This window comes from Saimiri boliviensis, chromosome 9 (genome assembly GCF_048565385.1).
Source record: "Saimiri boliviensis isolate mSaiBol1 chromosome 9, mSaiBol1.pri, whole genome shotgun sequence".
In the NCBI taxonomy this organism is placed as follows: Eukaryota; Metazoa; Chordata; class Mammalia; order Primates; family Cebidae; genus Saimiri; species Saimiri boliviensis.
The window spans coordinates 83,910,198-83,923,719 of record NC_133457.1 but is presented as its reverse complement, the minus strand read 5'-3'; the positions used below and the strand labels follow the sequence as shown (position 1 = coordinate 83,923,719).

At 36.8% G+C, this 13,522-nt stretch overlaps 2 protein-coding genes across 2 annotated transcripts in view; one reads left to right on the top strand and one right to left on the bottom strand.

Moving 5' to 3' along the window:
* Positions 1 to 13,522, top strand: part of SPTLC3 (serine palmitoyltransferase long chain base subunit 3) — a 158,440-nt gene that overhangs the window by 32,855 nt on the left and 112,063 nt on the right. The window contains exon 2 of the mRNA XM_003933197.4: positions 10,912 to 11,097. Coding sequence (XP_003933246.1) covers positions 10,912 to 11,097 — 186 coding nt within the window. The remainder of the gene's footprint in view (positions 1 to 10,911; positions 11,098 to 13,522) is intronic.
* Positions 1 to 13,522, bottom strand: part of LOC120367937 (uncharacterized) — a 769,718-nt gene that overhangs the window by 693,760 nt on the left and 62,436 nt on the right. The gene's annotated exons all lie outside the window — the stretch shown is intronic.

Sequence of the window (13,522 nt, the reverse complement as noted above, 5' to 3'; positions counted from 1 at the left end):
CATGTAATGTTTGATTTTCCGTTCTTATGTCAGTTTCCTGAGAATGATCATTTCCAGATTCATCCATGTTCCTACAAAGGACATGAACTCATCATTTTTTATGGCTGCATAGTATTCTATGGTGTATATGTACCACATTTTACTTATCCAGTCTATCATCTACGGGCATTTGGGTTGGTTCCAGGTCTTTGCTATTGTAAACAGTGCCGCAATGAACATACGTGTGTATGTGTCTTCATAATAGAACAATTTATAATCCTTTGAATATATACCCAGTAACGGAATTGCTGGGTCAAATGGAATTTGTATTTCTAGGTCCTTGAGGAATCACCACACTGTCTTCCCTAATGGTTGAACTAATTTACACTCCCACCAACAGTGTAAAAGTGTTCCTTTTTCTCCACATCATCTCGAGCATCTGTTGTCTCCAGATTTTTTAACGATCGGCATTCTAACTGGCGTGAGATAGTATCTCAATGTGGTTTTGATTTGCATTTCTCTAATGACCAGTGATGATGAGCATTTTTTCATATGTTTGTTGGCCTCATGTATGTCTTCTTTTGAAAAATATCTGTTCATATACTTTGTCCACTTTTGGATGGGTTTGTTTCTTGTAAATCTGTTTTAGTTCTTTGTACATTCTGGACATTAGCTTTTTATCAGATGGGTAGATCGCAAAAATTTTTTCTCATTCTGTTGGTTGCTGGTTCACTCTAATGATTGTTTTGCTGTACAGAAATTCTGGAGTTTAACTAGATCCCATTTGTCTATTTTGGCTTTTGTTGCCAATGCTTTTGGTGTTTTAGTCATGAAGTCCTTGCCTATGCCTATGTCCTGAATGGTTTTGCCTAGGTTTTCTTCTAGGGTTTTTATGGTGTTAGGTCTTATGTTTAAGTCTTTAATCCATCTGGAGTTAATTTTAGTGTAAGGTGTCAGGAAGGGGTCCAGTTTCTGTTTTCCACACATGGCTAGCTTGTTTTCCCTATACCATTTATTAAACAGGCTCTTCTATCTGGATCTAGTTGTATGCAAGATTCAATCATAGAGGAAGAGAGAGGTGAATGAGGCATACCAGCTCATGACTGCCTCAGCCCAGAAGTGACACATGTCATTTCCACTCACAGTCCATCAGCCAGAATGAGTTGCATGGCCTACCATAATTGCAAGAAAGGCTAGGAAATGGAGAGAAAATTATGAATATATATATCTTCATTATTAGCTGTATTCTATCTGCCACATGGTATGTAAAAATCATTTTCGCCACGGAGATATTGGTCTGTAGTTTTCTTTTCCTGTGATGTCTATGCATAATTTTGGTTACCAGGGTAATATAAGGCTAATATAATGCATTCAGAAGTGTTTCTTCCTTCTTAATGTTTTAGAAGAATTTGTAAAGACTAGGCATTAATTCTTTAAATGTTTGGTAGAATTCACCAGCAAAGACAACTGGGATTGGGCTTTTTCTGTGGAAAGTTTTAAATTATTCAATGTCATTTTTAAGTGTCTATTCAGATTTTCTACTTCCCACTGAATTTTTTTTTATAATTTGTGTCTTTCTTAGAGTGTCCATTTCATCTTAATTCTAGTATGTTGACATATAATTATTCATATCATTCCCTTATAATCAGTGTTATTTCTGTAAGGACGGTAGTAATGTGTCCCTTTCCTGATTTTAGTAATTTTTTTTTTTTTTTTTTTTGAGACAGAGTTTCGCTCTTGTTACCCAGGCTGGAGTGCAATGGCGCTATCTCGGCTCACCGCAACCTCCGCCTCCTGGGTTCAGGCAATTCTCCTGCCTCAGCCTCCTGAGTAGCTGGGACTACAGGCACGTGCCACCATGCCCAGCTAATTTTTTGTATTTTTAGTAGAGACGGGGTTTCACCGTGTTGACCAGGATGGTCTCGATCTCTTTACCTCGTGATCCACCCGCCTCAGCCTCCCAAAGTGCTGGGATTACAGGCGTGAGCCACCGCGCCCAGCCGATTTTAGTAATTTGACTGTTTTCTGTTTTTGTTTGCTCCATCCAAACAAAGGTTTATTAATTTCATTAATTTATTTGAAGAGTCAACTTATTTCTGTTCTCCATTTCATTAATTTCCACTCTAGTTTTTATGATTGGATTCTATCTGCTTTAGCTTTAGTTCATTTTACTTTTTCCATTGTTTTAATATAAAGTGACAAGTTATTTAGATTTTTCTTTCTAAAATATAGGCATTAGAGCTATAAATGTCCTGTTAAGCACTGCTTTAGCTACATCTAATAAGTTCAGGTATACGTGTCTTCATTTTTATGTATCTCAAAGTGTCTTCTAATTTCACTTGATTTCTTCCTTGACTCATTTACTATTTAGGAATATGTTGGTTAATTTCCACATATTTGTGAATTTTCCCATTTATTTCTGTTATTGATTTCTAATTCCATTGTGGTTGGAGAGAACATACTTTGCATAATTCCAAGTCTTTTATATTTATTGAGGCTTGTTTTATGACTAGCTGCAGAATGCTCCATGTGAGCTTTACAAAAATGTGTATTTTGCTGTTTCGGGAAGAAGTGTTCTATAGATATCTTTTAAATCTAGTTGGTTTATTATTGTTCAAGTCCTCTATTTTCTTGTTGGTCTTCTGCCTAGTTGTTTTATTCATCACTGAAGGTAAGATATTGAAGTCTCTAATATTACTATGAAATTTTGTACTTCTCTCTTTATTTCTATTAGTTTTTACTTTGTACATTTTGGGATTTTGATGTTTATTATATGTTTATTATTGTTACATCTTCCTAGTGAATTAACCATTTTATTATTATAAATCTGTCTTTTTCTCCAGCAACAGTTTTGTTTTAAAATTTATTTTGTCTGATACTACTATAGCAATTTCAGCTTTACGGATGCTGTTTTCATGATATATCTTTTTTCATTCTTTAACTTTTAACTTATATGCATCTCTGAATCTAAAGTGTATCTACTCTAAGCATCTTATAGTTTTACTTTATTTTGTTTTTAATCCAATATGACAATCTGCACTTCATTGGATTGTTTCATCAATTTACATCTTCTGTTATAATTGAGATCGTTTCATTTATGTATTTTTGCTTTCTGTATATCTCATGTCCTTTTCGTTTATCCATTCTTAGTTTAGTGCTTTATTCTTTGCTTTAAGTGAATGCTTTCTCGTATGATATTTTTATTATTTTAATAAATTTTCACCTTTTTTAAGTTTTCTTAGTTGCTCTGGGGCTTACCATACATATGTTAATTTACCAAAATTAACTTCAAATTTATACAAACTAAAATCCAGTGATATATAGAAATGTTACTTCTATACAGACTACCTCCCTTTTGTGCTATTATTGTTATGGCATCTATATATTTATAAAATCAATGATACAATTTTATAAATACTATGTTTTACAATTTTATGTCTTTTTCAAGAGTCTGGAAAAGGATGCCAAATATATGGATGTATGCATGTACCTGTGTGTGTGTGTATGTGTGTATATATATTGAGAAAGAAAGAGTTTGTTACATTAACTTTCTTATTTACCTTCTTATTTAACATTTCTGGGTTTATTCATTAGTTTCTGTGAACTCTAATTGCCATGTTGTATAATTTCCTTAACATAATTTTGCTCACATTCAATTTCTTTGTGCTGTTATTGCATAACATGTCTGTATGAATAAATTCAACAATGAAATTACATATTGTTTTATGCAATTTGTTTTTAAAATTATTTAATAGACGGAAAAGAAGAAATGTGTAATTATACTTTTATACTTTCATAATCACCTTTGCCTGTGTGCTTTTTTTCTTTTGGTTGGATTTGAATTACTGTCTGGAGTCACTTGCTTTCGGTCTGAAGACCTTCCTTTAGTAATTCTTGTAAGGTGGATCTTCTATTAACAGATTCTTTCAGTTTGAGTTTATCCTGAAATGTCTTTCCTTTGCCTTCATTTGTGAAGGCTAGTTTTGCCAACATAAGATTATTGGTTGTTTTAAAAATATTTCTGCATTTTGAAAATGTCATCCCACTGCCTTTTGGCTTCCATTGTTTCTGCTCAAAAGAAAGCTGTTCACCTTCTTGGGGTTCATTTGTATGTGAACAATTGTTTGGATCTTGCTTTTAAGATTTTCTCTGTCTTTTAACATTTTTACTATAACACATCTAATAACAGATCTCTTTGCCTTTATTTAATTGGATATCATTAAGCTTCCAGAGGTATGATTAATGTTTTTCATCAAATTTGGGTAGTTTTCAGCCAATATTTATTGAAATCTTTTTTCTGTTCCTTTTTCTCTCCTTTCTAGCACTCATATTGTGTGTATGTTGGTGTACTCAATGGTATCCTGCATGTTTCAGAGGCCTTATTCATTTGTCTTCATTTTTTTCCTCTGGGGTTTTTTGTTGTTGTTGTTTGTATGTATTTTATATTGTATAAATTCCCCTTATTCATCTTAAGGTTTTCGAATTTTTTGGTCTTCCAGTTTAAATCTGCTATTGAGCCCCTCTAGCCAGTTTTTGTTTCTGTTACTACACTTTTCTATTTCAGAATTCCCATTTGGTTCTTTTTCTTTTTTTGTAATTTCTATCTCTTTATAAGTATTTTCTATTTGATAAGACATTGTCATCATACCTTCTTTTACTTCTTTAACATGGTTCCTTTAGTTCTTTATACATATTTGTAATAGCTATGTTGCAGTATTTACTAAGTCCAACATCTTGGTCCTTCTCATAAGTAATATCTGTTGTCTGACTTTTTCTTATATAGATTACATTTTTCTGTTTCTTTACATGACCCATATTTTTGCCTTAAAACTGAACATTTTAACTAAATTGTAGCAACTCTGAAGTCTAATCACTGCTCCCCCCACCCCCAACAGAGGATTGTCTTTGTTGTGTTTGCTTGTTTATTGACTTACCTCACAGTGTAAAACCTCTGAGGTTGTCCCTTAGAGAGTACAGACTTCAGCATGTCATTGAAATGACAGTGAGTTTAGAAAGCTTCTATATGACTGTGCCTTTCCCAACTCACCCTGTAAAGCTATCTTCCTCTGTTGGTATCACTCCCAACTGTGAGTCTCCACTACTTGCTGCCTGATTGCTCTATTGGTTTGGACAATGCCCTAGGGCATAAATTGCTTCATAATCTGATCCAATTAAATTCATGATCTTGGTAGGTTTAGTTTTTGAGGCCAGTCTTTGAGATTTATTCTGATCTTAAGAGGATTCTACATAGCTGTCAATTTCCCTGGTTCTCTCTGGCTAACCTACCTACATACTTTGTTGCTTTTATGGAGCTACCAGTCTCCTCTAAATTGTTGACCACCATAATCTCCACTGTTTTCAAGAGCATCTTTTAATCTAGAACTTCCCTACTCTTTGTACGAAATAAAATAAGTTCTCTTGGGAAATGCTCTGGAGCTCTCTCTCCTGCTGGGCAAAGCCAATGAATCACTGCTTCAGAGCTAGGGAAAGGATGGTGGCTCAATACCTTCTGGTTTTCTTGGCTTTCCTCTTCTACCATGGAACCTCTATCCTGCTAGTGAGCTGGAGTAAGGGTAACAGGGGCCCCAGTATTCCCAGCATGCCATGTCTGATATAGAGTCGCTACTCTAAGAGTGGGTGTTCATCAGAGGAAGCAAACCTTCAACCTCTCAGCCACCCTTGCACAGAATTTAGCCTCTGCAAAACAGAGCTGAGAGTGATAAGAAATGATGGTAGCTTGCCCTTCTCAAGGAAATACCATAATCCTTGCCTGAAGCAGGGAACAGGAAGCCCCATCTTCTTGGCCACCTGCTCAAAGTAGAATGTTTTTACTTGCTGAACTGGAGGGTGAAGGGAGAGAGTAGGTCATGGCTCAAAGCCACAGAGTCTCACTGTTCTTTTTTGATACTTAGTATATTTTCTTAAATAAATGTTTCTTAATTTGCTATATGCCCTTAAGACAATGTCCAAATACTTTAAAAAGTTGTATTTTTATAAATTTTATCAATTATGATTTTTTCTACTGTGAAGATGATCTCTGAAGTTCTTTATGCCACCAGCAGGAAAATGATCTACCTTCCATAGATTTTTAAGCAGCTCCTAATTTGAATACCACATAATGTTTAAAGTAAATCTCTTATTCTATAACACTCACAGTGGTTCTGTTCCCTTTCTCAAAACCTAACTGCTACAATGTAGGCAGAAACTTATTCTTGAATGCCAGTATCCTTGGAAGTTTGTATTCTCCCTCAGAGAAGGATCTATGCCAATCTTAATCATGATGTGGAAAACCCTGTGTACATTCCACTTCAGAAAGGAACATGGCCCTCTCATAGCTCCAGTGCTCTAGATTTCCTTTGCCTTCGTTCTCCCTGAGCTAATCTTATCCCCAAGCTTCCTGCCCTTGTAGAGCAACTAAGACCTGAAAGCATCCTCTTCCTCCTCATTCTCATCCTGACTTTTTTTTCCCAAGGACTAACCCAGCTGTGTAGTGGAATGTGTCATGTTACCTGGGCTCCCTCACTCTGAAAACAAAAGTCTGTTTATGAATGGGTGGTGAAGTTGCAGTCTTAAGTTGGTTTAAAATTTGCTCATCCTTTTGTTTGATATTTCTAAAGAGCTAGAGCACAAGAAGGGTCTGCACCACATTTTTCAAAGTGCTGAGAGAATCTGTGTCTTTGTGGTCAGGACAGTCACATGCACTCTTCATCCTGCATCCCTCACGGGGTCAAAGGACTTATACTGTCTCTTACCTTTTTCTACAATTATGCTTAATCTATCATTTTTCTCAGCTCCTATATACACTATTTCTTTATTGCAAAATAAGCAACTCCTCTAACTATTAGTAACCAAAGCCTTCACCTTCTCTCTGTCCTCTTCCCTACCACTCACTACACTTCTTTAATAACTCCTCTCAGCTCCCTATCCCATTGCCTTCACATTCTCTCTCTCCTTAAATCCCTGTAGTCTGATAAAATTGCAGGAATAACAGGCTGATAAAATTACTCCCTCAAGGTTTCTTGTGAGAGTCCACATATACAATGGTCTTGAACTTCAGTGTCTCAACTTTGTATCACTCTTTTGTCTCCCACTTCTTCCTCCCTCTCCCACTTGCTCTCTCCTTAGGGGACCATCATTCTCCCCCTCTCCCTATGTATTGATACATTATATTCTTCTTCTTCTTCTTCTTCTTCTTCTTCTTCTTCTTTTGACGGAGTCTTGCTCTGTCAAAAAGTCTTGCTCTCTCCCAGACTGGCATGCAGTGGCGTGATCCCAGCTGACTGCAACCTCTGCTTCCCAGGTTCAAACAGTTCTCTCTGCCTCAGCCTCCTGAGAAGCTGGGATTATAGGCACCTGGCATCATGCCTGGCTAATTTTTATATTTTTTTGGTAGAGATGGGGTTTCACCGTGTTGACCAGGCTGGTCTTGAACTCCTGATCTCAGGTGATCTACTCACCTCAGCCTCCCAGAGTGTTAAGATTACAGGTATGAGCCACTGAGCCTGGCCAATACATTATATTCTTATCAATATATCCTAGGTCAGTGTATATCTTTGGTCTCGTGTCTTTCTTCATGAGACTCTCAGTCCTTTTGCTAGAGTTTGGACAAATTCAGCAAGGAAGCCATATATATCCTCGGTCAATATATATATATATATATATATATATATATATATATATATATATAGATTCTCTTTCTCTTTTTTCTCAAATATGTCTCTAAAAGCAGTATTATTCATTCTAAAACTATCATCTCTATTCAGAATATTTAACAAAAACCATAACATTTAATGAGTTTTTGTGCTATGGCAGTTAACCTGCATATATTATCTCACCTAATTTTCAAAAACAACCTTTACTAGCTCCACTTTACACTGGAGACATTTGAGGCCTCAAAAAACTGACTTTCACAAGGTCACACCATCAGCAAAGGAAAGTCTGACCCCTGAGCAAGTCATCTTCATTGTTATGCTCAACCTCCCAGCAACACCAGGCTCCAGTTCAGCCTCCTCAGGAACCACTCCTGATCACCCAGTGTGATGTGGTCCCTTCATTTGTATTATTCTATGACATTCACGTTTTGCTCTATATTATGAACATTTGTGTCCCTACCTCCCCACACACACACACACGCGCACGCGCGCGCGCACACACACACACACACACACCCTATTGCACTATTGATTCTGGGGGAAACACACTGTATTTATTGAGTTCATATCTCCTTTAATATTAACCTAAGACAGCCAGTAAAAGAGCTACCCATTGAATGGATGAGTAATTGTCTATAAAGGTGGGTCCTCCCTGCATATTCCAGCACCCAGTTTATTTCCAGATATGACAGAAGTGCAGGAAGTAAACAAACCCCAGGATGTCACAGCATCCCAAATGACTAGACAGTGTGGGCATTGTGGCTCAGGATCTGTTTATTTTTAATGCTGTGAAAGAAAAGGTAGGACAAGCCAAAGTGTATTACACAAAAACAACGCCTATCTGCAGTAATAACAAGTGCTTAATTAAACTTAAGTAAACTTATTAAGCAAATTTACTTACTTCATTTACTTTTATAGGATGAAATTTTATGTTTCAAAATAACTATCCAACAACAGATTGAGGAATCTGTTGTGACTGACTTCAACTATAAGTAAAGCAATATAGTAAATGAGTCACTATCTGTCTGTTAAGGAAGACCACTACATTTCCAGATAGCTTTTTACTCTGGGAAGATATCTCATTTTTTCTCTGCCAAATAAAATTAATTAAATTAAAAATTTATCTATTCTTATGAGAGGAAAGTAGATATTGGTTTGGGTTGATAAATATTGTTGAAATTTTTTTCTTTGTGTTATTACTTGCTACCAGAACAAGTCACAGGAGCAAATAAATAGTTACATATAGGCCCAGTCTGTGCAATCAACTGTGAGTTTTATTTGCATCTAGGTAGACCAGCTGTGACGTACAGTGCAGGGTTGCCTCAGAGCTAATTCAAGCAGAAACTGCCCATGGATTTCAAGAGAAACACTCCACTTGATTTGGTTACATGTCAAGCTCAGAAATGAAAATGGGACCAGGAAAGGAAAAAGAAAACCTGCTGACTGCCATGGGTTGGACTTGAATGTCCTCACATTTTCTCTCTTTATGAACACCCACATAACTTAGCCATTCTGTAAGTCAGCCAAAGGGGTTAATTTGTGAACAGGTTAAATGAAGGTTCTGAGGTCACCCACACTGGGTTCTCTTTATTCACTCTTTTTCTTCTGTGGTACCCAAAAAAGCACTGTGTCCACAAATTCTGTTCCAAGCCTACTGCTCTTCCCTCTTTATGATTTGTACCTTATCACATTCACCTTCAACCATCACTTAAACTGTGGCCCATAGTAACTGACTGAGTCAGGGTCTTTCTTTTTTCCTGCATTCCTCACTGCTCTGGGAATTCATGCAGGCAATCACTACCCCTAACTTAGCATGTTCTGTACAGACTCATGTCTTCTCTCCAAAAAGCAGCCCTCCTTCCAAGTCTTTCTGTCTTCTTATCAACAATACTATACTGCTCCTTGCAGATAGTTTTCTTTTTCCTCTTCCTTAACTTTATATCTAATCGTTATAAAGTTCCATCATGTCTTCCTTCATGAGACTCTGAGTCTCTTTTGCTAGAGTCTGGATAAATCCAGCAAGGAAACCAATTTTGTGTACCCGTGATGCAGAAGGATGGTGGATTTTAACTGGGCCAGGAGGTCACCTGGAATGCTGAATGGAGATTGATGTAGTCCAATGGTCACGTGCAGAACAGAGCCAAGGAAGGGAGCCAAAGGTTTGCACTAAAATAGCATAGCAGGATCAGCCATCCATCAGACCTCCATGACTGGGGTAAGGACATAGTTAGAGGGAGGAGTAGGAATGGGGTCTGTCTTGTTCATCTTTTAATCCCCAGTGCTGAACACATTGCTTGCTCATGGAAGGCATGCAACAAATGCCCTACATACAAGTCAAGAATGTGACCTGTCATTTTCCTTTTACTCAAGACTGCATATTAACCAGTGCTCTTCCATTTTCATTATTTTATACCATCAAGTAGTGTTTGGGATGACACACTAGACAGGAATATCCACCAGTGTTAGTTTGGGGTATCTATAGTGGTAACCTGAAATAATAAATAAGGAGGCAAATAATTTTAATAATATTTTGTTGTGTTTTGACTTAAGAATTCAAATGTTAAGTATCACTATAAAATATGGCTTTTAGAAATTTCTTTGAGAATAAGAATGTAGAGATTTAAAATATTCATCTACCAGACTGATTTGCTTTTCATCTATTTTGTGGCTTGGGATAAAACTCCCAGTGACTAAATCACACAGATTCCAAAAATTCTGCTTCTCAAAAATGTAGAGAGAATGAAGATAATACATATGTAAGTTCTACATTCCGTATTATCTGATTGTTTACCATGTTTGTTTAGCCTAGTATTTCTTGTAAAATGGAAGTTAGACATAAGAGCTTAACTAAGTTTGGGTAAAACATTTCATAAGTGTGCTGTGTATTGAATATCACACATGACAGGAATGTAGAGTGGCTGCTTGCTCCAACATTTGTGATATAATTTGATCACCTAGTTAAGGTAACAACCCCAAGGTTGTGATTAGGAATTAAGCTATGGGGTCATACTTTAGCAGCTTGCACACTCTATTCCTCATTAACTCTTCACCTAATGGTTTGAGTTTCTGTTGAGAACTTTTGCTTGAATCAATTATGTTACTATAGCTTGTAAAATAAAGTTTGCATTTGTGATTACTCTTTAATGATCAGTTTCTAATTTTTTTACAATCTTAAATATGGTCTTTAAAATTAATTTAAAGGGTTGAAAATTCACAATTTTATCATAGTATTATGTGTAGCAGGAGAATGCTAATCTTGGATTTTCTTCTGTGTTTTCAGCAAAATGGGAAGCCACATTTTTATGATAAGCTCATTGTTGAATCCTTTGAGGAAGCACCCCTTCATGTTATGGTTTTCACTTACATGGGATATGGAATTGGAACCCTGTTTGGCTATCTCAGAGATTTTTTGAGAAACTGGGGAATAGAAAAATGCAACGCAGCTGTGGAACGAAAAGAACAAAAAGTAAGTATGTGCATGTCCCTGGATCTTTGTTAATGCCTACTCCTCTCTAAAGTGTCTTCAGAAGTGGTGACGCAGGTGCAGATCCTAGAAAGCATGAGGTGCTCAGGAACTATTCAGGGTAACTTTCACTCATCTCTTCCTCCTAAACCCCATCCCCCCTGTGTTTGTGAACCTGTTTTTACAAACATCTCATGGGCAACTACTATTTGCCAGATACTGAACGAAGGCTTTTCCCATAGCTTATAATATTTAATTTTTGTAACAACCCCATGAGATAGATATTAAAATAAAATTTTGAAGATAAAAACATCAAAATATAAGAGCAAGGGCTCCTGGGTGGGACTGTACTTAGGTCTTGTGGTTGTAAGTTGAGTATTATTTATGCTCTATCCTGAAAAGGAAAGTGCATTTGAGTGAACTGAGGCTTTTATTTCATCTAAGTCTGATTTCTCACCTTTGACATTATTAATATTTTGAACCAATTCTTCGGTGCATTGTAAGAATTTGAACAGCATCTAAAAAATAAGCATTAAACCACCAAAGCTAAGGACCATCATGAAGTCCATTGCACCCTCCACCACCTCAACTGTAACACTCTCTGGTATTCATGGCTAGGAGACCCATAGATGGTTGACATCACAGGACTCTGTGGAGTCAACTCCCAGTACCAGCCTGGAGCCAGGGAGATTCAGTGGGTGGCTATACCCAGAAGACAGACAACAATCACCGCAGTTCAGTTCACAGGAAGCCACATTCATAGGAAAAAGGGAAGAGTACTGCAACAGTGGAACACCCAGTGGGACAAAGGAATCTGAACAACAGCCTTCACCCTAAACCCTCCCTCTGACAGAGTCTATCCAAATGAGAAGGAACCAGAAAAGTAACCCTAGTAATATGACAAAACAAGGCTGTTCAACACCCCCCAAAAAATCACACTAGTTCACCAGCAATGGATCCAAACCAAGAAGAAATCCCTGATTTACCTGAAAAAGAATTCAGAAGGTTAGTTATTAAACTAATCAGGGAGAGACCAGAGAAAGGCAAAGCCCAGTGTGAGGAAATCCAAAAAATGATACAAGAAGTGAAAGTAGAAATATTCCAGGAAATAGATGGCTTAAACAAAAAACAATCAAAAATTCAGAAAAGTTTGGACAAACTTTTAGAAATGCTCCGGTAAGTCTCAGCAATCCGCTATTAGTCTGACGGGCTTCCCTTTGTGCGTAACCCAACCTTTCTCTCTGGCTGCCCTTAGCGTTTTTTCCTTAATTTCAATCTTGGTGAATTTGATGATTATGTGTCTATAAGCCAGAAGTGAGTGGGGGCCAATATTCAATATTCTTAAAGAAAAGAATTTTCAACCCAGAATTTCATATCCAGCCAAACTAAGCTTCATAAATGAAGGAGAAATAAAATCCTTTACAGACAAGCAAATGCTGAGAAAGTTTGTCACCACCAGTCTTCTCTTAAAAGAGGTCCTGAAGGAAGCACTAAATATGGAAAGGAAAAACTGGTAACAGTCACTGCAAAAACATACCAAATTGTAAAGGCCATTAACACCATGAAGAAACTGCATCAACTAATGAACAGGCAAAATAACCAGCTAGCATCATAATGACAGGATCAAATTCACACATGACAATATTAACCTTAAACGTAAATGGGCTAAATGCCCCAATTAAAAGACACAGACTGGCAAACTGGATAAAAAGTCAAGTACACCATCAGTGTACTGTATTCAGGAGACCCATCTCACGTGCAAAGACACTCATAGAACATCTTTGTGATGCTCTCTGTATTTCCTGAATTTGAATGCTGGCCTGTCTCGACAGGTTGGGGACATTCTCCTGGATAACATCCTAAAGAGTGTTTTCCAACTTGGTGCCATTCTCCCAATCACTTTCAGGTACACAAATCAAACATAGGTTTGGTCTTTTCACATAGTCCCATATTTCTGGAAGGCTTTGTTCATGGAGGAATATTTACCAAGCAAATGGAAAGCAAAAAAACAAAAAACAAAACAAAACAAAAAAAACAGGGGTTGCAATCCTACTCTCTGATAAAACAGACTTTAAACCAACAAAGATCAAAAAAGACAAAGAAGAGCATTACATAATGGTAATGGGATCAATGCAACAAGAAGAGCTAACTACCCTAAATATATATGCACCCAATACAGAAGCACTCAGATACATAAAGCAAGTTCTTAGAGACCTATAAAGAGATTTAGATTCCCACACAATAATAGTGGGACACTTGAACAGCCCACTGTCAATATTAGACAGATCAACAAAGCAAAAATTAACAAGGATATTCAGGACTTGAACTAAGTTCTGGAATAAGTGGATCTAATAGACATCTATAGAACTCTTCACCCAAAATAGACAGAATATACATTCTTCTCAACACCACATTGCACTTACTCAAA